This window comes from Schistocerca gregaria, chromosome 4 (assembly GCF_023897955.1).
Source record: "Schistocerca gregaria isolate iqSchGreg1 chromosome 4, iqSchGreg1.2, whole genome shotgun sequence".
In the NCBI taxonomy this organism is placed as follows: domain Eukaryota; kingdom Metazoa; phylum Arthropoda; class Insecta; order Orthoptera; family Acrididae; genus Schistocerca; species Schistocerca gregaria.
The window spans coordinates 37,644,313-37,670,294 of record NC_064923.1 but is presented as its reverse complement, the minus strand read 5'-3'; the positions used below and the strand labels follow the sequence as shown (position 1 = coordinate 37,670,294).

Here is a 25,982-nt window from a genome sequence, read left to right as displayed (position 1 = left end):
GGGCTAACGAATGAGTGGGGCAAACGAATGAGTGGGGCTAACGAATGAGTGGGGCTAACGAATGAGTGGGGCTAACGAATGAGTGGGGCGAACGAATGAGTGGGGCTAACGAATGAGTGGGGCTAACGAATGAGTGGGGCGAACGAATGAGTGGGGCTAACGAATGAGTGGGGCTAACGAATGAGTGGGGCGAACGAATGAGTGGGGCTAACGAATGAGTGGGGCTAACGAATGAGTGGGGCTAACGAATGAGTGGGGCTAACGAATGAGTGGGGCTAACGAATGAGTGGGGCTAACGAATGAGTGGGGCGAACGAATGAATGGGGCTAACGAATGAGTGGGGCTAACGAATGAGTGGGGCTAACGAATGAGTGGGGCGAACGAATGAGTGGGGCGAACGAATGAATGGGGCTAACGAATGAGTGGGGCTAACGAATGAGTGGGGCTAACGAATGAGTGGGGCTAACGAATGAGTGGGGCGAACGAATGAATGGGCGAACGAATGAGTGGGGCTAACGAATGAGTGGGGCTAACGAATGAGTGGGGCGAACGAATGAGTGGGGCTAACGAATGAGTGGGGCTAACGAATGAGTGGGGCTAACGAATGAGTGGGGCTAACGAATGAGTGGGGCTAACGAATGAGTGGGGCTAACGAATGAGTGGGGCGAACGAATGAATGGGCGAACGAATGAGTGGGGCTAACGAATGAGTGGGGCTAACGAATGAGTGGGGCTAACGAATGAGTGGGGCGAACGAATGAGTGGGGCTAACAAATGAGTGGGGCGAACGAATGAATGGGGCTAACGAATGAGTGGGGCTAACGAATGAGTGGGGCAAACGAATGAGTGGGGCTAACGAATGAGTGGGGCTAACGAATGAGTGGGGCTAACGAATGAGTGGGGCGAACGAATGAGTGGGGCTAACGAATGAGTGGGGCTAACAAATGAGTGGGGCGAACGAATGAGTGGGGCTAACGAATGTGTGGGGCTAACGAATGAGTGGGGCTAACGAATGAGTGGGGCTAACGAATGAGTGGGGCGAACGAATGAGTGGGGCTAACGAATGAGTGGGGCTAACGAATGAGTGGGGCGAACGAATGAGTGGGGCTAACGAATGAGTGGGGCTAACGAATGAGTGGGGCTAACGAATGAGTGGGGCGAACGAATGAGTGGGGCGAACGAATGAGTGGGGCTAACGAATGAGTGGGGCTAACGAATGAGTGGGGCTAACGAATGAGTGGGGCGAACGAATGAGTGGGGCTAACGAATGAGTGGGGCTAACGAATGAGTGGGGCGAACGAATGAGTGGGGCTAACGAATGAGTGGGGCTAACGAATGAGTGGGGCTAACGAATGAGTGGGGCTAACGAATGAGTGGGGCTAACGAATGAGTGGGGCTAACGAATGAGTGGGGCGAACGAATGAATGGGCGAACGAATGAGTGGGGCTAACGAATGAGTGGGGCTAACGAATGAGTGGGGCTAACGAATGAGTGGGGCGAACGAATGAGTGGGGCTAACAAATGAGTGGGGCGAACGAATGAATGGGGCTAACGAATGAGTGGGGCTAACGAATGAGTGGGGCAAACGAATGAGTGGGGCTAACGAATGAGTGGGGCTAACGAATGAGTGGGGCTAACGAATGAGTGGGGCGAACGAATGAGTGGGGCTAACGAATGAGTGGGGCTAACGAATGAGTGGGGCGAACGAATGAGTGGGGCTAACGAATGAGTGGGGCTAACGAATGAGTGGGGCTAACGAATGAGTGGGGCGAACGAATGAGTGGGGCTAACGAATGAGTGGGGCTAACGAATGAGTGGGGCGAACGAATGAGTGGGGCTAACGAATGAGTGGGGCTAACGAATGAGTGGGGCTAACGAATGAGTGGGGCGAACGAATGAGTGGGGCGAACGAATGAGTGGGGCTAACGAATGAGTGGGGCTAACGAATGAGTGGGGCTAACGAATGAGTGGGGCTAACGAATGAGTGGGGCGAACGAATGAGTGGGGCGAACGAATGAGTGGGGCTAACGAATGAGTGGGGCTAACGAATGAGTGGGGCTAACGAATGAGTGGGGCGAACGAATGAGTGGGGCTAACGAATGAGTGGGGCTAACGAATGAGTGGTGCTAACGAATGAGTGGGGCTAACGAATGAGTGGGGCGAACGAATGAATGGGCGAACGAATGAGTGGGGCGAACGAATGAGTGGGCGAACGAACGTGATGAAGTGCACGGTATTTCAGTGAGCATTGAAAACCATTAAACAACGTCTGTTATTACAAACTGTTTATTAACTGATGAAGAATGCGGTATTTACAGTAGCGGGCCGTCAGTTCAAATCGTAATTTAGCTGCTAGAAAGATAGAATGTGCTGAAATGAGAAAGGATTAGTAAAAACTGTTATCATTTGGACTTGACAGAAAAATGTGATGTACTCAAAGTTAGAACAAAAAACAGATATTTTATGTAAGTTGTTTTTCTTTTCGCTTGGCAGTAATAGCTAAACCAAATGTAATTACTTGAGTTATGTGTATGACACATATCTAGCGGAGCTAGTTTTGTGGCAGCTTTACTCAGCTGAGGAATATTTTACGGCACTTCAGGGCTGGCTGTATTTCTGGAGAACCCATCAACGCGAGTACTTTGGATGTTACAGGAAGATGAATGGGCTACAAATGCCGCTGTGCTAGGTTGATACGTGTACACTGCCTCGCGGAAAATGTGGATGGTCAGATGCAAATGTACCGTGGTACATGTACGCACCATTGGCGATAACGTAAAGGATTAAGAGTTGCTATACTCTGCGACGGGCGTAATGCCCAACAGAATGCATTAGCGGTGTTCGCGTTTCGTGTTGTTGACAGGTCAGGATGCAGAACATGAAGGAGCAGTTGCAACAGTTTTGGGCCAGCTTGCCTCCAGTGAGCAATAAACGGTTTTATGGCTCTCTTGCCAACCGAATCAGTGCATGCATGTACATCAGAAGGGGCACATAGTTGTACTATATCCGCGCGACTGCTACAGTCGCAGGTTCGAATCCTGCCTCGGACACGGATGTGTGTGATGTCCTTAGGTTAGTTCGGTTTAAGTAGTTCTACGTTGTAGGGGACTGATGACCTCAGAAGTTAAGTCCCTTAGTGCTCAGAGCCATTTGAACCATTTTTTTTCTCGAGTTGAATAAATAACTGCAGTCTGGGTTGTAGTTTCGTAAGTAAATAATGGCAGCAGCTAGCAGAAAAAGTTGCTTACTTTATTTTACACTAACCCGCGTAATTTCACCAATAATTATAAGTCTGATACTTGATTTTTTCGAACTAAAATAATTACATCACCAAAATCAGTGACATCACTAAAAACTAGTGGTAATTATGGTTCTGTACATCACACGTAGCCAGGCCTGAGACTACTTTTAAATAAAAAGTTTATCTTTTTACACAAACCTTGAAATGTCGTCGGCTCAAATGAATTACATTTCATTTTCGAAGTTTGATCCCACGTGTTGCAATAAGCAACGGAATTCCTAGATGCAATATGACAGTCTTAAGTGACTTTTTTGGACCGAAACTGTCATTTCAGAGCTTTCCTAACCCGATTCCTGATAGTCATCGGCAGCTCAAAGATGATATTCTTTTAAAAGCTTTTTTTCTGGTCATCAGTCTACTGACTGGTTTGATGCGGCCCGCCACGAATTCCTCCCCTGTGCTAACCTCTTCATCTCAGAGTAGCACTTGCAACCAACGTCCTTAATTACTTGCTTGACGTATTCCACGTTTTTGCCCTCTACAGCTCCCTCTAGTACCATGGAAGTCATTCCCTCATGTCTTAACAGATGTCCTATCATCCTGTCCCTTCTCCTTATCAGTGTTTTCCACATATTCCTTTCCTCTCCGATTCTGCGTAGAACCTCCTCATTTCTTACCTTATCAGTCCACCTAATTTTCAACATTCGTCTATAGCACCACATCTAAAATGCTTCGATTCTCTTCTGTTCCGGTTTTCCCACAGTCCATGTTTCACTACTATACAATGCTGTACTCCAGACGTACATCCTCAGAAATTTCTTCCTCAAATTAAGGCCGGTATTTGAGATTAGTAGACTTCTCTTGGCCAGAAATGCTTTTTTTGCCATAGCGAGTCTGCTTTTGATGTCCTCCTTGCTCCGTCCGTCATTGGTTATTTTACTGCCTAGGTAGTAGAATTCCGTAACTTCATTGACTTCGTGACCATCAATCCTGATGTTAAGTTTCTCACTGTTCTCATTTCTACTACTTCTCATTACCTTCGTCTTTCTCCGATTTGCTCTCAAACCATACTGTGTACTCATTAGACTGTTCATTCCGTTCAGCAGATCATTTAATTCTTCTTCACTTTCACTCAGGATAGCAATGTCATCAGCGAATAGTATCATTGATATCCTTTCACCTTGTATTTTAATTCCACTCCTCAACATTTCTTTTATTTCCGCCATTGCTTCCTCGATGTACAGATTGAAGAGTAGGGCGAAGGGCTACAGCCTTGTCTTACACCCTTCTTAATACGAGCACTTCGTTCTTGATCGTCCACTCTTATTATTCCGTCTTGGTTGTTGTACATATTGTATATGACCCGTCTCTCACTATAGCTTGCCCCTACTTTTTTCAGAATCTTGAACAGCTTGCACCATTTTATATTGTCGAACGCTTTTTTCAGGTCGACAAATCCTATGAACGTGTCTTGATTTTTCTTTAGCCTTGCTTCCATTATTGATCGTCACCTAGCGCATTCTCAATTTTCTTTTCCATTCTTCTGTATATTATTCTTGTAAGCAGCTTCGATGCATGAGCTGTTAAGCTGATTGTGCGATAATTCTCGCACTTGTCAGCTCTTGCCGTCTTCGGAATTGTGTGGATGATGCTTTTCCGAAAGTCAGATGGTATGTCGCCAGACTCATATATTCTACACACCAACGTGAATAGCCGTTTTGTTGCCACTTCGCCTAATGATTTTAGAAATTCTGATGGAATGTTATCTATCCCTTCTGCCTTATTAGACCGTAAGACCTTCAAAGCTCTTTTAAAATCCGATTCTAATACTGGATTCCCTATCTCTACTAAATCGACTCCTGTTTCTTCTTCTGTCACATCACACAAATCTTCACCCTCATAGAGGCTTTCAATGTATTCTTTCCACCTATCTGCTCTCTCCTCTGCATTTAACAGTGGAATTCCTATTGCACTCTTAATGTTACCACCGTTGCTTTTAATGTCACCGAAGGTTGTTTTGACTTTCCTGTATGCCGAGTATGTCCTTCTGACAATCATATCTTTTTCGATGTCTTCACATTTTTCCTGCAGCCATTTCGTCTTAGCTTCCCTGCACTTCCTATTTATTTCATTCCTCAGCGACTTGTATTTCTGTATTCCTGATTTTCCCGAAACATGTTTGTACTTCCTCCCTTCATCAATCAACTGAAGTATTTCTTCTGTTACCCATGGTTTCTTCGCACCTACCTTCTTTGTACCTATGTTTTCCTTCCCAACTTCTGTGATGGCCCTTTTTAGAGACGTCCATTCCTCTTCAACTGTGTTGCCTACTGCGCTATTCCTTATTGCTGTATCTATAGCGTTAGAGAACTACAAACGTATCTCGTCATTCCTTAGAGCTTCCGTATCCCACTTCTTAGCGTATTGATTCTTCCTGACTAATGTCTTGAACTTCAGCCTACTCTTCATCACTACTATATTGTGATCTGAGTCTATATCTGCTCCTGGGTACGCCTTACGATCCAGTATCTGATTTCGGAATCTCTGTCTGACCATGATGTAATCTAATTGAAATCTTCCCGTATCTCCCGGCCTTTTCCAAGTATACCTCCTCCTCTTGTGATTCTTGAACAGGGTATTCGCTATTACTAGCTGAAACTTGTTACAGAACTCAATTAGTCTTTCTCCTCTTTCATTCCTTGTCCCAAGCCCATATTCTCCAGTAACCTTTTCTTCTACTCCTTCCCCTACAACTGCATTCCAGTCGCCCATGACTATTAGATTTTCGTCCCCCTTTACATTCTGCATTACCCTTTTAGTATCCTCATACACTCTCTCTATCTGTTCATCTTCAGCTTGCGACGTCGGCATGTATACCTGAACTATCGTTGTCGGTGTTGGTCTGCTCTCGATTCTGATTAGAACAACCCGGTCACTGAACTGTTCTCAGTAACAGACCCTCTGCCCTACCTTCCTATTCATAACGAATCCTACACCTGTTATACCATTTTCTGCTGCTGTTGATATTACCCGATACTCATCTGACCAGAAATCCTTGTCTTCCTTCCACTTCACTTCACTGACCCCTACTATATCTAGATTGAGCCTTTGCATTTCCCTTTTCAGATTTTCTAGTTTACCTACCACGTTCAAGCTTCTGACATTCCACGCCCCGACTCGTAGAACATTATTCTTTCGTTGATTATTCAATCTTTTTCTCATGGTAACCTCCCCCTTGGCAGTCCCCTCGCGGAGATCCGAATGGGGGACTATTCCGGAATCTTTTGCCAATGGAGAGATCATCATGACACTTCTTCAACTACAGGCCACATGTCCTGCGGATACACGTTACGTGTCTTTAAAGCAGTCATTTCCATTGCCTTCTGCATCATCATGTAGTTGATCATTGCTGATTCTTCCGCCTTTAGGGACAATTTCCCACCCCTAGGACAAGAGAGCGCCCTGAACCTCTATCCGCTCCTCCGCCCTCTTTGACAAGGCCGTTAGCAGAATGAGGTTGACTTCTTATGCCGGAAGTCTTCGGCCGCCAATGCTGATTATTTATCAAAATTTAGGCAGTGGCTTTGATCGAACCCGGGACCGAATACGTTTTGATTATGAATCAAAGACGCTACTTCTTTTTTTTTCCATTTTCTGAATTTTATTTTTATTTTTATTGCTGTTATGTTATTTTTAGTTTTTGTTTTTGTTTAGTTTTGTTGTGTAATTGATCAGAGGCCTTCTGCGCCCCGCTGGTTATATGTTGAGTCACGTCTGCTCGAAATTGGTGTGTTCTGTTCAATTGTTCAGAAATGTTCATTGGTTCCAAACAGGAAACGTTCATCTCTCTCGGCTTAACACATTCCAGCTGCGAGGCGGGTCATGGAAAGCACTCCCAAGGAATTTCGAGAAAAATTGTCTGTATTTTGGGTGACGGACAACGACGTAATGACGGTCATTGAGGTATGTCCAAAAATCGAGTACAGAGTCTACAGTTTGTCCAAATATGTAGTGAATGGCATGTCCGCGAATCCAATTCACAGCATTGGTCTTTGTCCGAGGAAAATATTCACGATCCGGAAATAACAATGAAAGGGGAGTAATCCGATCCGGAATGTCCCGCGTTAGAAAAGCGACAATACGACGAATCAAGTGCCAAACCTTCGCCGCCGGTCCGCAAACAAACCGATGTTCATCATTGTCTGGCACTCCACACGTGGAACAGAGAGGTGATTGGGCGAGGTGGATGCGATGAAGGCGAGATTGATTGATTTGCTTACCATTGACAGTTAGGTACCAGACAGATTGAACATTCGTGTCAAGGTAACGGGCGAAAAACGAGCGCCATACAAGACGTCAGTCAACGTGGGGGAACTTTTGTTGAATCGGGTTAGGTGAACGAGGTAATTGGAGGACATTGTATACTGACTTTGTCTTGAGTAAAAGCTGTCTTGGTAAGGTGAGGCGTAGATAACTGAGTTCTAGAAAGAAGTATGGTATATAATGGAACCGTGCCGGAACGTCAGAGATCATCACTGGGGCTGACAGTGAGACTGGCGTATATGCCGACAGGAGGAGACCAGTGAGGCTCGTTGGGCATTGTGTCCATACCGTCATCTGGGAGCTGACAAATAGGGCGCGAGCTCTATCCGGCACGTGAAACAGACCTATCCCACCTCGTTCACAGGGAAGAGTAAGGGTTGCATAGTTAACTTTGAACAACAACCCAGAGCTGACGAAAGATGCCATCGCTGCCAACATGCGACGTGCCACAGTAAGCGGGAAAGCTATAACTTGCGCTACATGGGGAACTCGGGATGAGATATATATAGTGACATATCGAGCTCGTTGGAGAATATCAAGGGATCGAAGGCATTGGTCCATAAGACCTGCTCTGATCATTAAAAGGAGGCGTCGGCAGTTGATGGCGGCTGAACGCCGGAGATCAGATGAAAAGTCTAGTCCCAAACAGCGAATGGTATCAACGGTGGTGAGAGGTGTAACACACTCCACAGGGAGTCCCGTGCCAACGAACATAACTTGTGACTTACGTACGTTTAAAGAGCTACCCGACGCCTCACCGTAAGTTGCTACCCACGTCAAAACAGCTCGAACCTCGTCGGCATTACGTAAACAGATGACTACATCGTCAGAATAGGCCATGCAACAGAATCGGTATCGATTTATGGACAACCCTACCAAACGTTGTCTGAGTCCAAATAGCAAGGATTCCAAGGAAATGACGTAAATAATCGCTGATAGAGGGCAACCTTGACGTACGGATCGACCTATTTTTATCGGAGGAGTGAGTCTGCCATTGTACATAATCCTGGAAGAGGCAGCCCGCAGAAGGCGCATCACTATCGTGATAACGGCGACTGGGAAACCCATATGATGGAGAACGGCCGTAAGGAATGAATGGTCAATCCTACCAAAAGCTTGACTAAAGTCTAAAGACGCAAGTGCCCCAGAGAGGCGTTGTGCCTGGGTAACGGCGATCATATCCCTGTAGCGGCATAAAGCCATGCGGATATTACTATCCCCTCCCAAAGATGCTTGGTCTGGCGACACAACATATCGGGCAACGTTTTTAAGTCGTGCCGCCAAAAGGCGAGTGAAGATTTTCATATCACTGTTAAGGAGGGTGGGGGGCCGATAATCACTGATATTGTTGCCACCTTGCGGTTTATGTACAGGAATAGTAATTCCTTCCATGAAAGCGTCCGGCACAGGTACTTCCGGAGACATCAGTTCCCGACAGATGGAGGTGAAGGTGGAATCTAACAAATCACGGAAGGTGCGATAAAATTCGAGGGGAAGACCGTCGGGTCCTGGGGAGCGATTGATGGTTCCTGCTCGGATCGCCTCGCGGACTTCATCATCAGTCACCTCTGACACCAAGTCAATCGCCGCATCTCCTGGGAGACCACCGAAGTTGAGCTGTGAGACTTCCTCGATCAACTCTGGGGAATGTGGAATTGCGGCGTAGAGCTGCTGGTAGTGGGCGTGAAGCATATTCCCTATTGCAGATTGGGTTACGTAGCGACGCCCTTCTTGGTCTGTTAGGATGGGAATCAATTTCCGGCGTCGATGTTGGCGTTCTTCGATGATATGGTACATAGATGCATGTTCATGGGGCATGCGATCAGCAGTACGAGATCGTACTATCGCTCCTTCCAAATGCCTTCGCATGAGATTGGAGATTTGGGCCTTAGCATGGTTCATCCTTGTATGGCGTTCAGGGGAGGCTGGCATCGTGGAGCATTCTCATAGGATCCTGTAGTAAAAGTCGATAGTGCTCTTCCTTCAGGCGACAACATCTTTGCCATACCGGATCAAAGTTTTTCGAAGAGCAGGTTTTGCGCACTGGATCCACCAGGATATGGCAGACGGATACGTGGGACGTCGTCTATTACATGTGGTCCAAGTGTCTTCTATTAGAAGTCGACAGTTAGGTGAATTAAGAAGTGCCGTGTTCAGTTTCCATAAACCACGTCCGTGCCATACTGCCTGTCTTGTGAGAACAACGTCACAGAAGTAAGCCTCATGATCTGAGAAAGCAACAGGCCAGATTTAAGCCTGGCGTGTGCGTTGAATTAGGGATCGCGAGATGTAGATGCGATCCAGTCAGCTAGAGGAGGAGTGCGCAGTGTAGTACGTAAAGCCCAAACGATCACCGTAAACATGTCTCCACGTGTCGACAAATTGTAGCCGCGTCACGACTGTTTCCAGAGCATCGCATGGTGAGTGACGCATCAATTGATCCTGAGGTCGCTGGGCGCAGTTGAAGTCTCCATCCATGACCCAATCATCGTGTGGTCCCATAACAAGGGGTGTAACTTCATCTGCGTTCACGACGGTAGCTGGAGCCCGACGGCGCATAAATGTTGACGATGCGTACACCAAAGAGAGTAAGGGCCATACCTCTGCGGTTGGAGAGGTATAGGACATCTTCAGCAGGAAGACCTTCTCGTAAGATGATGGCAACACCACTACCGGTGTCCGAAGCGGGAGAAAGATGCGCCGTGAAGCCATGTAGTGGTGAAAAATCGGCGACATGCACTTCCTGAAAAAGCGCAATATCAATGTCTGCATCATAAATGATATCGCGGAGCAGCGCTAGTTTGTGGGGCGCACGAATGGTCGCGAGGTTAATCGTTGCGACACGATAATGCTGGTGTTGGAGTCCCACAGGCACAGGAGGGGCTGCTTCTTCAGGAGCGATAAATCGTCGATCTTGCTGGTCCGCTGAAGAGGTTGCTATAATGGAGAGTTTGCGGGCGCGGGCGCAACCGATGGGGGCGCCCCATCATCAGTACCGTCCACCCCAGTCCCTTCGATCTCCACGTCGTCTGCCTAAGAGACTGATACAGCGGTAGGGTACCGACTGTGTACATCATCCATGTGGAGAGGAGACGTAGTTTTCGGCTCAGCATATAGACTTTCTTCAACGTAGACTTATGAGGGCAACGGCGCCAGTAAGGAGCGGTGATCGTTGCCAGTGGTCGCCTGTGGCGGGTCGTTCGCATCAGACTTTTGGACATCATAGAACGGTTTGTCGTCCATCTTCGGTTCTGCATCTCTGGCATCCATCCGTAGAATGGATTCATCAGGGGGTGAACGGCTACGTTTCTTTCTCTTTCGTGTCAACCCTTGTTTTCGAACAGGTCGTTCCGAGTCTGATTGCGGGTGGCTTTCGTCTGACTCCGGACCAGTCTGAAGGAAAGCAGAAGTAGGTACCACTCCCGGATCAACGTCCATCTCATTAGCATTTTCAGTCACAGTGCTGCGATGACGTGGCAGGTCAGGATCTGGCGTCTGTGGCACATCAGGAGGAATCTCAGTAGCGGTTGCATCTGCCTGATCAGACGACGTCATTGGAGCAGGAAGACCCTGTGTAGAGGTGCTGCCTTCCTGGGCAACCTTGGCATATGTGACAGGGATCTGAGTGATCACCGCTGGGGCGCTTCCTCGCCGACCGGCGTCTGGATCAGGCGGCGTTGCATGCAGGCGGATTTGACGTGGCCTTCTTGTCCACAACCCGCACATGTTCGGGGTTGGCCGTCGCACATGACAATGGCTCGCACACCGCCAACTGTCAGGTAGGATGGTATATGTGTTGTCAGTTCAATTTTGACCTGACGCACACCATTAAGGACATGGTAGGTCGTGAAGGTTTGCCATTTTTCCTCTACGTAATCGATGACGTTACCATATGGTTGTAACGCAGAGACAACAATGTCCTTCGGCACTTCAAAAGGTAGTTCAAACACCCTAATCGTGCGTTGACCGTACTCTGCGAGTTCAAGTGTTACTGCTCCGACGTGACCATCAGATTATTTGCACTTAAGTCCATTGCTATGGCGGCGAATAACATCTTCACACACCTCAGTGTTTGTCATTTTAATATGAACGACACTACTCGTGATCGAAAAATGGATTCCGATAACGTGGTTAGGATCTAAACGAACTTCTTCACGTAGGAACGTTTTAACTTCATGTGCACGAGGTCACGCATGTTCAGCTGGGAAGGAAACTTTAAGGATCGCACGGCGGTAAGCGCTCGACATGTTGTTCACGGTGGAAGGACACAAGCCTTAAAGCTACGACGCGGAAGTAAACAAACCTTCAGCGGAGCACGGGGCCGGCACGCTGGGCCGTCCGCACGCTGCCACGGCTGAGAGCCGACTGCCCCTAGACCACGGGGTACTACGGTAAATTACTGCAGCAATTGGATTCAAGACTGCTCGTTTAGATTTAGTTATGTATGGGACAGCAAGTGGTTGGACCTTTAGGCAATACTAGTAACATATTTTACACATGTAAGGTATGTTACTAGTATTACACTAGTCCGCAAGAACCTTGTCCTCAAATAAACCATTATAAGTAACGATATTTAAGCAAGTATAGGTATTTGCTTTTGTCTAAAACACTGTCTGCCATTTCTTTTATTTATTTATTTTTTACTTTTTTTTTAGTGCGTCCATAGTACCCGCGTATTGTGTAGGGAGTCTAGTGATCAGAGACACAGATTATTTATATGTGAAATACGTTCCATCACTCACACACACACACGTGCACACACACACACACACACACACACACACACACACACACAGTGTAAGAATTAATAAAGGAGATTGACCACAATGCAAGCTCAGAAAGGTCTCATCCCAGCATACGTTTTCATCACTTCAGGGGACCCGTAGCAGATGAAAACTAGAATTTCTGGGTGGGAATTTGAGCCACACACTTTCCATATGGGAGTCAAAATATGAGCTGATTGCTGCGCAACGTTGTCTGTTTACCACGATGTGTCAACGTCGTCATGAGGGTGTAAAGCGCAACTACATACAACTAGGTAAGTACAGTGACGTGACGAAAGTCATGAGATACTGATATGCACACATGCAGATGGCTGAAGCGTCGCATACACAAGGTACAAAATGGCAATTCATGGGCGGAGCTGTCATTTGTACTCTAGAGATTCATGTGAAAAGATTTCCAGCGGGTTTATGGCCACACGACGGGAATTAACAAACTTTGAAAGCGGAATGGAAGTTGGATCTAGACGCATCGAACATTCCATTTCGTAAATGGTTAGGGAATTCAATATTCCGAAATGCACAGTGTTAAGAGTGTGCCGAGAATACCAAATTTCAGGCATTAACTTTTACCATTGACAAACCAGTGGCTGACAGTCTTCACTTAAGGCCCGAGTTCAACAGCGTTTGTGTATAGTTGTTCATGCTAACACACAAGCAACACTGCGTGAAATAACCACAGAAACCAAAGTGGCACGTAGGACGAACGTATCCTTTAGGGCAGTGTGTCGGAATGTGGCGTTAGGAGGCTGTGGCAGGAGAAGACGGACGCGAGGGCCTCTGCTAAAAGCACGACGCCACCTGCAGCGCCTACCTTAGGCTGTTGACCATACCTGTTGGACTGTCACTGTAAAATGGTCACCTGGTCGGATGAATTTTGATTTCTGTTGGCAAGAGCTGACGGCAGGGTTCAGGTCTGGCGCCAGTCCCGAGAAGCCGTGGACCCAAGTTGACAACAGCGTGATGTGCAGGCTGGTGGCGGCTCCGTGCTGGTGTGGGTTGTGTTTACATGGAGTGAACAGGGCGCTCTGGTCGAATTATACCGATCATGGAATGGTTATGTTTGGGAGCCATTCATTGAATTCATGTTGTTAAACAACGGCGGAATTTTTATGGATGACAATGAGTCACGTACCGGGCAACAGCTGATGCGACTGGTTTGAAGAACATTCTGGACAATTCCAGTGATTTGGGCACTCAGATCGCCCGATATGAACCCCATCGAGCATTTACGGGACATAATCGAGAGGTCAATTTGTGCACAAAATCCTGCACCGGCAAAACTTTTACAATTATAGCTGGCTATAAAGGCAACATGGTTCAGTATTTCGGCAGGGGACTTCCAGTGACTTGTTGAGTCCGTGCCACGTCGAGAAGCTGCACTAAGTTGGGCAAAAGGAGGTCCGACACGATACTAGGAGGTACACCATGGCTTATCACCTATGCAATTGCTCGCCAGTAAGCTTTGAACGAAACCCCCGAGAGGTTTTGTAGCCGCTGTTAGGTGAGGAAAGCATCAAGCAGAGCAACCGGGCTGGCAGCAGGCGGGCGCCTCGACCTACCGCGACGAAGGCGGCCGTGTTGACGGGGTAGAGCCGGCCGGCCGTGACGAGCAGCGGCTGGTGCGCGCGCGCCATCACCACCGACAGCGCCCTCTGGAAGGCGGCGCCGGCGCCCACCCAGCGGCTGCTGTACGCCGCCACGGACAGCGCCTCGCCCTGCAACACGGCGGACGAGCAGTCCCTCGAGTGTGAGGTCGCAAAAATTCACTTACGTTTACAGCCTTCGACGTCCCACACATTGTCTGCCGTGCAACCGCAATATTGCCTACTTATGGCCACAGAGGGCGGGGCTGGACGTACCCAGTTATGAGCACAACATGAGGCTGCAGAGCGTGGCTGGACTGCTCAGGCGACGAGTAACTCGCAACAGTGGTACAGTGTTAATGGGGTTGATACAAAGCAGAGGAAGGGCAACGATAAACAAAGCAAACACCGCTTTGTATCTACAACTGTAGTTGCCAATGTTGACATTTCGTTAAAAGGAAGCCCGGGAATTTTGAAGAGTGAAAAAGAATTGACAAATGAAATATTAACGGTTCTCCAAGATCAGTCAGTTGGCTGTGGGGCGTCGTATACGGTCGACTGTGCGGTCTATGTACATCAGGAGTACAGTGATGACTACATGTGCTAAACAAGTGAGAGTGATGTTGAAACAGGTGTCGGGCCATGCAGTCTATCATCCTTGATGGACAGGGAGCCACGAATCCCGTCTCCAGTAAAACGTAGGAAAACATAGTCGTTGTCCTAGGAGCGAGTACTATACATAATTACATCATCCAGCCGGCCGGTGTAGCCGAGCGGTTCTAGGCGCTTCAGTCTGGAACCGCGCGACCGCTACGGTTTAAGTAGTTCTAAGTTCTAGGGGACTGATGACCTCAAATATTAAGTTCCATAGTGCTCAGAGCAATTTTGAACTAATCATCCACACCATAGCAATAATAATAATAATAATAATAATAATAATAGAATAAAAAAAACTAATTATGAACAGATTTCGAATAAGTCCGTAGCAATAGGAACGTGTAGTGCATAAGAGCTACAGACATCCAAGGGAGGACAAAGCGTACTTGTTACAAAAACTGGTGTTTGAACAATGCTCTACACGAAACTTCCTGGCAGATTAAAACTGTATGCCCGACCGAGACTCGAACTCGGGACCTTTGCCTTTCACGGGCAAGTGCTCTACCATCTGAGCTACCGAACCACGACTCACGCCCGGTACTCACAGCTTTACTTGTGCCAGTATCCGTCTCCTACCTTCCAAACTTTACAGAAGCTCTTCTGCGAACCTTGCAGAACTAGCATTCCTGAAAGAAAGGATAAAGCGGAGACATGGCTTAGCCACAGCCTGGGGGATGTTTCCAGAATGAGATACTGGCAGAAGTAAAGCTGTGAGTACCGGGCGTGAGTCGTGCTTCGGTAGCTCAGATGGTAGACCACTTGCCCGCGAAAGGCAAAGGTCCCGAGTTCGAGTCTCGGTCGGGCACACAGTTTTAATCTGCCAGGAAGTTTCATATCAGCGCACACTCCGCTGCAGAGTGAAAATCTCATTCTGGAAACATCCCCCAGGCTGTGACTAAACCATGTCTCTTCTATATCCTTTCTTTCAGGAGTGCTAGTTCTGCAAGGTTCGCAAAAGAGCTTCTGTAAAGTTTGGAAGGTAGGAGACGAGATACAGGCAGAAGTAAAGCTGTGAGTACCGGCGTGAGTAGTGCTTCGGTAGCTCAGATGGTAGAGCACTTGCCCGCGAAAGGCAAAGGTCCCGAGTACGAGTCTCGATCGGGCACACAGTTTTAATCTGCCAGCAAGTTTCATATCAGCGCACACTCCGCTGCAGAGTGAAAATCTCATTCTCAATGCTCGACACAATTAAAACGTCATCCGTAACTGCACTGTGTACTTTCTCAGAAATTTATTTTGAACAATTAGTTTATAAGCCTACTCGAAGCGTAAATTTTTGCGAAAGCATACTTGACCTCTTAGCAACAAACATCCTGGACAAATAGGGAGTATCATGAAGAATGAATACAGGGATTAGCGACCACAAGGCAGTTGCTGCTAAGCTGAACACCGTTAACACCCACAACCAAAAGAAACGCAAGGTACATCTATTTAAAAATCTGATAAAAATGCTCTTAACGCCTTTCTAAGAGACAGTATTCACTCCTTCCGATCTGATCACGTAAGAGTAGAAAATATGTGGAATGATTTCAAAGTGTCGACGGCACTGTGGAGATATATACCAAATAAATTAACAAGTGATGATACTGATCCCCCAAGGTACACAAAGCGGGTCAGATCGCTGTTGCAGAAGCAACGAAAAAAGCACACCAAATTTAAAAGAACGCAAAATCCCGAAGACTGGCAATGTTTTGCAGAAGTTCGAAATATAGCGCGTGCTTCAAAGCGAAATGCTTTTAATAATTTCCACAACGTAACTCTGTCTCGGAAACTGGTAGAAAACCCAAAGAGATTCTGGTCACATATAAACCATACCAAAGGAAGACGCAATCAATACCTTGAGTGCGCAATAACAACGGTGAAGTCACTGATGACAGTGCCACCAAAGCAGAGTTATTAAACACGGTTTTCTGAAACTCCTTCACCAAAGAAGACGAAGTAAATATTCCCGAACTCCATTCAAGAACAACTGCGAAGATGAGAAACATGGAAGTAGATACCCTCAGTGTAGCAAAGCAGCTTAAATCACTAAACCCATTACTGGCCAAAACTCTATCGGATCATTTTTGCAAACTTTTATACATAAATACGTTACAATGAGTGATTAATGGAATAAAAAGTTGCTTTGAAAATTTTCAGTTTCTTAGAACCAAAACTACAGACCGTCCCATTTTTGCGACATTGGCCAAATGCACTATCCAAATTCACAACCTTATTCTCCATGCATAATGTTGTAAGAAATAACACAAACAATAAATAAAGAAAGTTTTAATATTATTGAATATCTGTTCAGTATGAAATGAAGCAAAACGCTTGTCGTGTGCACCAACATTGCACCTATCACAAATTTTTGTTGTTTTTTTCTTGCAGTGAGCACATCTCTTCTGTGTTTTACTTGGCACAATGAAATGATTTCCTGGATCTAGTCGTACATCTGTGCTCAAGCGTACTCCCATCAATTTGCTTCCTTGTGGTCCTCTGCGTTTTGGTACTGGTCCTGTTTTCTTTGATAGGTAAAACATCACTATTATCTGTCGGACTTCCAAAAGTGAGAGCTTCTCTTTACAGTTAGCAGTTTGGTATGCACGCCATGTGTTTATTACGCAGATATCTATCATCTGTGTGAATAATGGCCACCACCATTTATTTGACCTTATCCTCGTCTTATAAAGTGATATCTGCTTGTCCAGTAGATCTACGCGACCCATATAGGCATTGCATTCTTCAATGAGATGTGGCATTGTAACAGATATTTCCTTTTTCTTTGCCTCTGAGTATCTTTTAGTAGAACTCAGAGATTAATAGTACTGTAATTTGCCGTTACACATACTCGTTTGTTGCCACTCCATTTCACAATCAGAACTTCGTTCTCTTTGTCAAATATGTAGTCATAGAATCCTCGTTCCTTTTCTTTTGCCATTCTTTTCGAGTCAATCAAAGGACATGCATTAGTCCGCATCTCTCTTATTCTTCCTGTAGCTTTCATTTTACTCTTTCCGAATGTGATCAGTGTGTCAACACTGGTGAAAAAGTTGTCAAAGAAAAGCTTATAATTCGGATATTCTGATTCTGGAATCATGCTGGTTAGTTCATTTATGACCCTTCCATCTAAAGGCTCCTGTTTGTGGTCAGTCTTGCCACAGTATGGCGAAAAATTATAAAGAAAGCCATTGGAACTTGTAAGACACCAAATTTTATATCCAAATTTGATAGGCTTTCCCCCTCAGAAACATTTTAGCACAATGTTTGCCATAATAACGTACCATCATTTCATCAATTGAGAGTTCTGAATGAAATACGCTAAATCTACTAAGTTCGTTTTTCAGCATTTCAAAGCACAAACTCAGTTTGTTCATATTGTCGTTTCTGTCTATTTTGGAGTTGTCATTGAGATGAATGAATCTCTTTACTTCCCGAAACCTACTTCTTGACATGGAGATGAAGACTAAAGGAACACCGACATCAGGAGCCTGTTCCCAGTACATATTCGCATGGGGAAGCTTATAATAACCACTCAGAAGTAGTATGACAATAAATGATTTCAGCCCTTCTTTGGTTAGCAGAAAATTTATTTTGTAAAGTTGGCAAGCATAGATTTCGCTTTGTTCAATAATAGTATCCATTAGTTTCTCAGAAAAAAAAATCCTCAAACACCTAGGGCACTGTCTTATTTGCTAGACATTCCGCAACATAATGTTCGTTGCTCTTCCCTAGTTCACTAGTGTTTGAGTACGTTGGTTGACATTTATATCACTCACACTGATATTTTTTTGTAGATAACGTACCACTTTCTGCTCCATCTCCTAACGCTTTCCTTCTTTTGGCTTCTGGAGGTACAACTGTAGCATTAGCTTCATCTCGGCTAGTTATGAGCTCTGAAGTACCGGCTACATCTTGTACGACAGACTCATTGTTCAGTACATTCTCGTCAGTGTGTTCTTCATCTGTTATTACATCTGCATCGGGTGGAATAATCGCCAATTCTACGTCATCATCTTCATCGTCACTCTCTTGATGGTTCTCTAGTTCTGCTAGAATTTCTTCAAGTGTCAGTCCACGCGGCATGTTTTTATCCTGTTGGAACCGTAAAATTTGAATAGAATATGAAAAAAACAGATATAAAGAACGTAAAATGCAATTCTTCTCTATATAATACTTGTATACAAGAATAAGGCACATAAACATGCCATTGTCCCATTATTGGAACGCATGAAATATATCGATAATGCACTTACTTGAAAAAATCTGAAGTATACTTCATCTTACACGGACATCCAATTGTTCATAACAAACACGCCCAGACAACTAAATCACAGCTCATTGTCGTCCAGTAACTATCAGCAGACATACAGTGGTGCCAAGTGCGAGAACAAGAACTCGGCAAGTTTATAATTTTCCTGACGTGAAGTACTTAAAAAAAGTTATTTATTTTACACTTACACGCATTATAGCAGTTAGTTGAACCTACAGATGCAACAATAAAGGATGAAAGCTCCATTGCTTACATAGAAATAAGTAAAATATATGAGTCCGATAAAAGGGACAATGGCCAGTAATGGGTTAATAAAGGCAAGGCTTCCGGTGCAGATGGTTTACCAGTCACGTTCCTTTCAGAGTATGTAGATGCAATATCTCCAAATTTAGAAATTATAAACAACGGCTCGCTCACAGAAAGTTCCGTACCGAAAGACTGGAAAGTTGCTCAAGTCACACCAATACCCAAAAAGGGAAGTAGGAGTAATCCGCTGGTTTTGGAACGTGTACTGTATTCGAACATAATGAAGTACCTCGAAGAGAACGATTTATTGACATAGTCAGCACGGATTAAGAAAATATAGTTCTTGAAGAACACAAGCAGCTGTTTATACTCATGAAGTGAGTGCTATCGACAGGGGTTGTCAAATTGACTCCATATTTTTAGATTTTCAGAAGGCTTTCCACAACGTTCCTCACAAGCGTCTTCTGATCAGACTGTGTGCCTATGGAATATCGCCTCAGTTGTGCTACTGAATTCATGATTTCCTCTCTGAAATGTCACAGTTCGTAGCAATAGACGGAAAGTCATCGAGTAAAACGGAGGTAATATCTGGCGTTCCCCAGTGATGTGTTACAGGCCCTCTATTGTTCCTGATCTGTATTAACGACACAGGAGACAATCTGAGTAGCCCTCTTAAGTTATTTGCTGAAGATGCTGTCATTTACCGTCTTGTAAAGTCATCAGATGACCAAAATGAATTGCAAAATTATTTGGATAAGATATCAGTGTTGTGGGAGAAGTAGCAATTGACTGTGAATAAAGAAAAGTGTGCCGGCCGCGGTGGTCTCGCGGTTCTAGGCGCGCAGTCCGGAACCGTGTGACTGCTACGGTCGCAGGTTCGAATCCTGCCTCTGGCATGGATGTGTGTGATATCCTTAGGTTAGTTAGGTTTAAGTATTTCTAAGTTCTAGGGGACTAATGACCACAGCAGTTGAGTCCCATAGTGCTCAGAGCCACTTGAACCATTTTGAAAGAGAAGTGTAAAGTTATTCACATGAGTACTAAAAGAAACCCGCTAAATTTTGATAACGTGGTAAGTCACACAAATCGGAAGGCTGTAAACACAAGTAAATACTTAGAGATTACAATTACAAATAACCTAAGTTTGAACGGTCAAATAGATGATGATGTAGATAGAGCAAACCAAAGACTGCGATTCATTGGCAGAACACTTAAAAGGTGCAACAGACTGCTAACACTACACTCGTCCGCCCTATTCTGGAGTATTGCTGTGCGGTGGGGGATCCGCATCGGATGGGACTGACGGATGGATACTGAAAAAGGTCAAAGGGGGGTGGCTCGTTTTGTACTATAGCGAAATAGGGGAGATACTGCCACAGACATGATACTTGAATTGGAGTGGCAATCATTAAAACAAGGGCGTTGCGACGGGATCTTCTGATGAAATGTAAATCACCAGTTTTCTTCGCCGATTGCGAAAACATTCTGTCGGCACTCACCTACATAGGGAGAAATGATCATCAAGATAAAATAAGAGAAATCAGGGCTCGCACCGAAAAATTTAAGTGTTCGTTTTTCCCGCCCGCCGTTCGAGAGTGGAACGGTTGAGACAGCTTGAAGGTGGTTTATTGAACCCCCTGCCAGGCACTTAATTGTGAATAGCAGAGTAATCACGTGGATGTAGATGTAGACCCTGAGTGATCAACAAAGCAATTATTTCGACAGGAAAGCATACAAGAATTTCAAACTGCGTATCTCTACACACGTGTGTAGTTTTTCCAGTTTTCTAGGAAACTGTTGATTTGGTGGGGATGCGCATGTTCGTTATACACGCGCGTGCTATATGATTTTGGGGCCATTTAACTGGCAGCAGGCAATACAAAGGACGGAATTGGTGGTTGCCGGAGGACGACTAAACAAGTCGGAGCAACACGAGTGCGTATTACTGAAGACTGAGTAACGTGATGTTGATAGAGTCTTTTAAAAGCTAGCATTCCGACATGACGGACGTGTTCCACACAAGAAAGTAAGTACTGAATGACGGTCTTCTCGCTGGCGCTGGAAGGCCCTGTCGACGTGTCTTTTCTCGTATTTGTGATTTAAATTTGCAAGACGTCAGGCCCTGTGACCACTTCATACATTTATTAAGAGCTAGAAAACCAGCCTTTTTTAAAAATCTGAATGTGTTTTAAATCTGAATGTGTACACATGCAAATTAATGTCTTTTCACTGGCGTATTACACTGTCGTGCAGAGTAGGTGATCAGATGCTGTGTACTGACATGTACAAGATGCGGAGTATGATGAATGCATATTAGAATTCTGTTCATTTCACGTTGGAGACGAGTGGGAACTTTTAGCCAAAGAGAACAGGAGCTGGGAGGAACATCTGGTCACTGGAAATTGTGGACGGAGTCCCGTCCCGTAGACGCAGGCTTTCTCCTTTGCTGTCAGGTCTCAGGTGTCAGGGCGACGGACGTTCGCTATTTCTATAGTGACTGGGGGCAGCTTTCGGGCAAGAACGAGCCAGCAGAGCGCCACGGCCGTGGGCAGTGATGTTGTTTGGGACGTTTCGGAGAATCGGTCTCCGATGTCCACAGGATAGCCGACAAGGAGGCGCCACAAGTGGCAGCGCGACTACCTTGCTCTGCTGGCGCCCGCCGCCTAAAGCATTCCGCACCAGCGGAGGCTGGTCCACAGGATAGCCGACAGAGAGGCGCCACAAGTGGCAGCGCCACTACCTTCCTGTGCTGGCGCCCGCTGAATAAAGCTTTCCGCACCAGCCGAGGCTGGTCCACAGGATAGCCGACAGGGAGGCGCCACAAGTGGCAGCGCGATTTCCTTCCTCTGCTGGCACCCGTCGCCTAAAGCTTCACGCACCAACGAAGGCTGGTCCACAGGATAGCCGACAGGGAGGCGACACAAGTGGCAGCGCGACTACCTTCCTCTGCTGGCGCCCGCCGCCTAAAGCTTTCCGCACCACCGAAGGCTGGTCCACAGGATAGCCGACAGGGAGGCGCCACAAGTGGCAGTGCGACTACCTTCCTCTGCTGGCGCACGCCGCCTAAAGCTTTCCGCACCAGCGGAGGCTGGTCCACAGGATAGCTGACAGGGAGGCACCACATGTGGCAGCGTGACTACCTTCCTCTGCTGGCGCCTGTCGCCTAAATATTTCCGCACCAGCGGAGGCTGGTCCACAGGATAGCCGACAGGGAGGCGACACAAATGGCAGCGCGACTACCTTGCTCTGCTGGCGCCCGCCGCCTAAAGCTTTCCGCACCAGCGGAGGCTGGTCCACAGGATACCCACAGGGAGGCGCCACAAGTGGCAGCGTGACTACCTTCCTCTGCTGGCGCCCGCCGCCTAAAGCTTTCCGCACCAGTGGAGGCTGGTGCACAGGATAACCGACAGGGCGGCGCCACAAGTGGCAGCGCGACTACCTTCCTCTGCTGGCGCCTGCCGCCTAAAGCTTTCCGCACCAGCGGAGGCTGGTGATACGCTGCCACCCTGTTATGTCAGCACGTGTCTGCAGTCACCCTCGGGAGTTTGTGGGAAGGAGTGGTATCGGCGCCTCGGTTGACGGAGAATGGTAGTGGTAGTTTAAACGAATCTGTTGTAGACTATAATTGGCGAAAGTTTTGGAAATCGGCTTCGATCGGCAGAGTTCTAGTACAGCGAGGTGGTCGCTGGGCGCAGGATTTGGTTGTGTGCTGTGCCACCCTTTTTACAGATTAATTTCACACGCAGTTTCACTTGTCCGGACACCTGGCCTTCCGCGCTTATGCTCTGATCGGTGTACGAGGCGAAGCGCACCTCTACGCAGCAGAGCCGGCCACGAGTAGCAGTCGCCTTTCGCCGTCCTGCCGGTAATATATGCATCTGCGGCCCGTAGCGTTTTAGATGATATTTTAGGGGCCCAAAATTCTATCTGAGGTTTCTCAGCGGTTTGCCTCCTTAGGTGATACCGTGGTACTGCGTCCGATTACCCACTTGTTTGCCGGCCGCTGAGGCCGACCGCTTCTAGGCGCTTCAGCCCGGAACCGCGCCACTACTACGGTCGCAGGTTCGAATCCTGCCTCGGGCATGGATGTGTGTAATGTCCTTAGGTTAGTTAGGGGACTGATGACCGCAGACGTTAAGTCCCGTAGTGTTCTGACCCATTTGAACCATTTTATCCCACTTGTTTATCGATATTACATTTTCCACCACCTCTCTTGTCTCTCCCTCCTCATAGTAGAGAAGCACACTAGATTCCATGCAGTGTCGTTTGTACTAGGGTCTTACCAACACCTCTATGAGGCGAGAACGTTTGGTTCAAATGGTTCAAATGGCTCTGAGCACTATGGGTCTCAACTGCTGTGGTCATCAGTCTCCTAGAACTTAGAACTACATAAACCTAACTAACCTAAGGACATCACATACATCCATGCCCGAGGCAGGATTCGAACCTGCGACCATAGCAGTCGCACAGTTCTGGACTGCGCGCCTAGAACCGCGAGACCACCGCGGCCGGCGAACGTTTAGTGTACGTTCGTATACACAATTGTTCTTTGTACAAATTCACGATCAAATCTGTGTTCCATTTAAAGAAAATAAATGTAATTGCAATTTTTATGGTGGTATTTGTCTGTTAACGAGTCACACTCACCAGAATCCTCTCCCATCATCCTTTTGGAGGACAACTTTCATCAGTTAATTTAGGGAATAAATTACGTGGGAAGCTAATCACCCCACATAGTATTAATATTAGATTGCAGATTCGGTGTAGTCACGTGGTTTTGATTTACGTAACATAGTGATTCTGCCCCCTAATTTGCTCATCAGTTAGGGGCCCCATGATAGCAAACACGCGGCAAGTTTCCAAAATTTGGTTTTATAAATATACCTTCTGCAAAACACAATGTATTCCTTTTTTCTGTTCCTTATCCAAACATGTTACGACATCTGTGCATCATCTTCAGTGGGTCTCAATTTTTTGTGTAAAATATTACACAAAACTATTGGCTGGTTTTTTGCTTTAGGCATAAAAACTAAACCAAGCATATTATGTATTTTTTGCTTACTGGAAACTACACTAATTGCGAAGGTGGGGGTTTACAGATTGGATAGCTTTTATGCGTTTTTATGGCTTGGCAGCATGTCATATACAAACTAGTGGGTAGAATTTGCTTAAAGAGTTATTATTTTTGATATATTATTTGTCGTGTTGTTCATCTCTGGTGTATTTTCTTTGTTGGTTTTATTTGTATACCTCATTTTTCACAGCTCTTTCAGTGCGCTGTCGTATGGTATCACAAGTTGTAGTACACGGAAACGAGATTTATGAAGGACTTACGTCGCCAATTTCGTGGAAAAAATGCCTTGTTCCTGTCACCGCTCTCTTGTCCGTCGTTACGCCTCTGTCTGGCACTAATTCTAAGTGACAGACTGGAGACAGACAGGGAAAGAGAGGAGGGGGGAAGTGAATGCTTGGGGATGGGTATTGAGAATCAGGTGTTCCCGGATAACAGAGGATATTTGAATAGTAGGTTTGAAAGGTGGATGTTACTTGTGTGTATCTTTCATAATTTTACTTTTTCAGACGTTGCTGATTTTTAATTAGTCTTGATACAGTCCACATGGTTCTGACACATGTCGATGGCTGGGGAGGTATTTGGACAATTAATTCTCCTCATGCAATTGCTGATATGAATCACCTCATTTCCTTTCATATCCCAATTCCTTATGTAGCCACTTGCACGAAAACAGTAACATGGCATCTTTGCGTCGAGTTTTAGTCGATTCCTTCCTTTCTCTCGTTCACCGAAGGGCAAGGGAAAATTATAAGCCTTCTTTAAATTTCACCGGTGGGAGAGAGCTACTAAAGTAGCAACGCACTCCACCGCTGTTTCTAAAACCGGGTCATTCGACTGGTGTTGTGGAGCCCACGTGACGAAGCTTCGATAATACAGTGGGATACTGCTCTGTCCTCAAATCACTGACGGCGTCGGCCGCCCGTGCTTTTCCAGCCATTCTGATTGGCTCAGCGTATCGCGTTTTGTAGAGGGCGTCTGGGATTAGACTACACCGCCCCGCCCCACCAAACACTATATTTTTGCTTTGGGCTTAGCGTCCAGAGGTGAGTGTGAAGGGGGGTGGGGGGGATGGAACGACACGCTTGTTCCAGCCACCGCTCAGTACACACGCTTCCGCTGGAATATGCATCTGACGTAAGTGTTAATTTGGGTGGAAATTTATAAGTTAGGTCACCTTCAGACCTAATGGCATCAGCGTCACCAGGACTTGGGAGTGACTCGCTACATTCGCGGATATAACTTTGCCATCTAGTGTGAAGTTTTAGATCGAGCACGTCGGACTTGTGTCACTCATGTACTCATATCATGAAGTCAATGGCGAGACTTGTGCTATTTCCTTTACATTACCACACGTAATTAGGATTGCGAAAGCACTCAATTCGAAGTATTTTTGGAAACACAGTCGTATAATCTTGTGCTTGTGCTAACATGGGGTCGATCGTCTCGTGGTCACTGGTCGCTGTGAATGCGGCGGTCGTTCGCGTAGTCGAAGTCAGCCCTGGGATGCCAGACAGAGATTGCCAGCATCCCTGTGTAAAACAGTTTGCACGCGGCCTTGTTGACGTTGGTGTTGTCTTCCTAGTTTCTGCCTGTACCGATTCCCTCGGTTGTGTTCACCTCCGCTCTCCCATCACAAACCAGATCGTAGTCCCCCGATAATGATGAAGCTAAGAAAATCTGAATTGCCACGAGAAAAACTTATTCCTCTACTAAAGTGTAAGGCACTGAAACACGTAATTAATGTTTAACATATGTGACGAATAACGTCGAATTTTCGTAATAAATGCTCAGGTAATTAGTTGTCATTTTAGTTTATTTTACAT

At 46.2% G+C, this 25,982-nt stretch overlaps 1 protein-coding gene across 1 annotated transcript in view; it reads right to left on the bottom strand.

Annotated features, from left to right (window-relative positions):
- The window catches only part of LOC126266739 (odorant receptor Or2-like), a 124,609-nt gene that overhangs the window by 45,415 nt on the left and 53,212 nt on the right, over positions 1–25,982 (bottom strand). Inside the window, exon 4 of the mRNA XM_049971225.1 lies at positions 13,907–14,062. Within this exon, the coding sequence (XP_049827182.1) occupies positions 13,907–14,062 (156 nt within the window). The remainder of the gene's footprint in view (positions 1–13,906; positions 14,063–25,982) is intronic.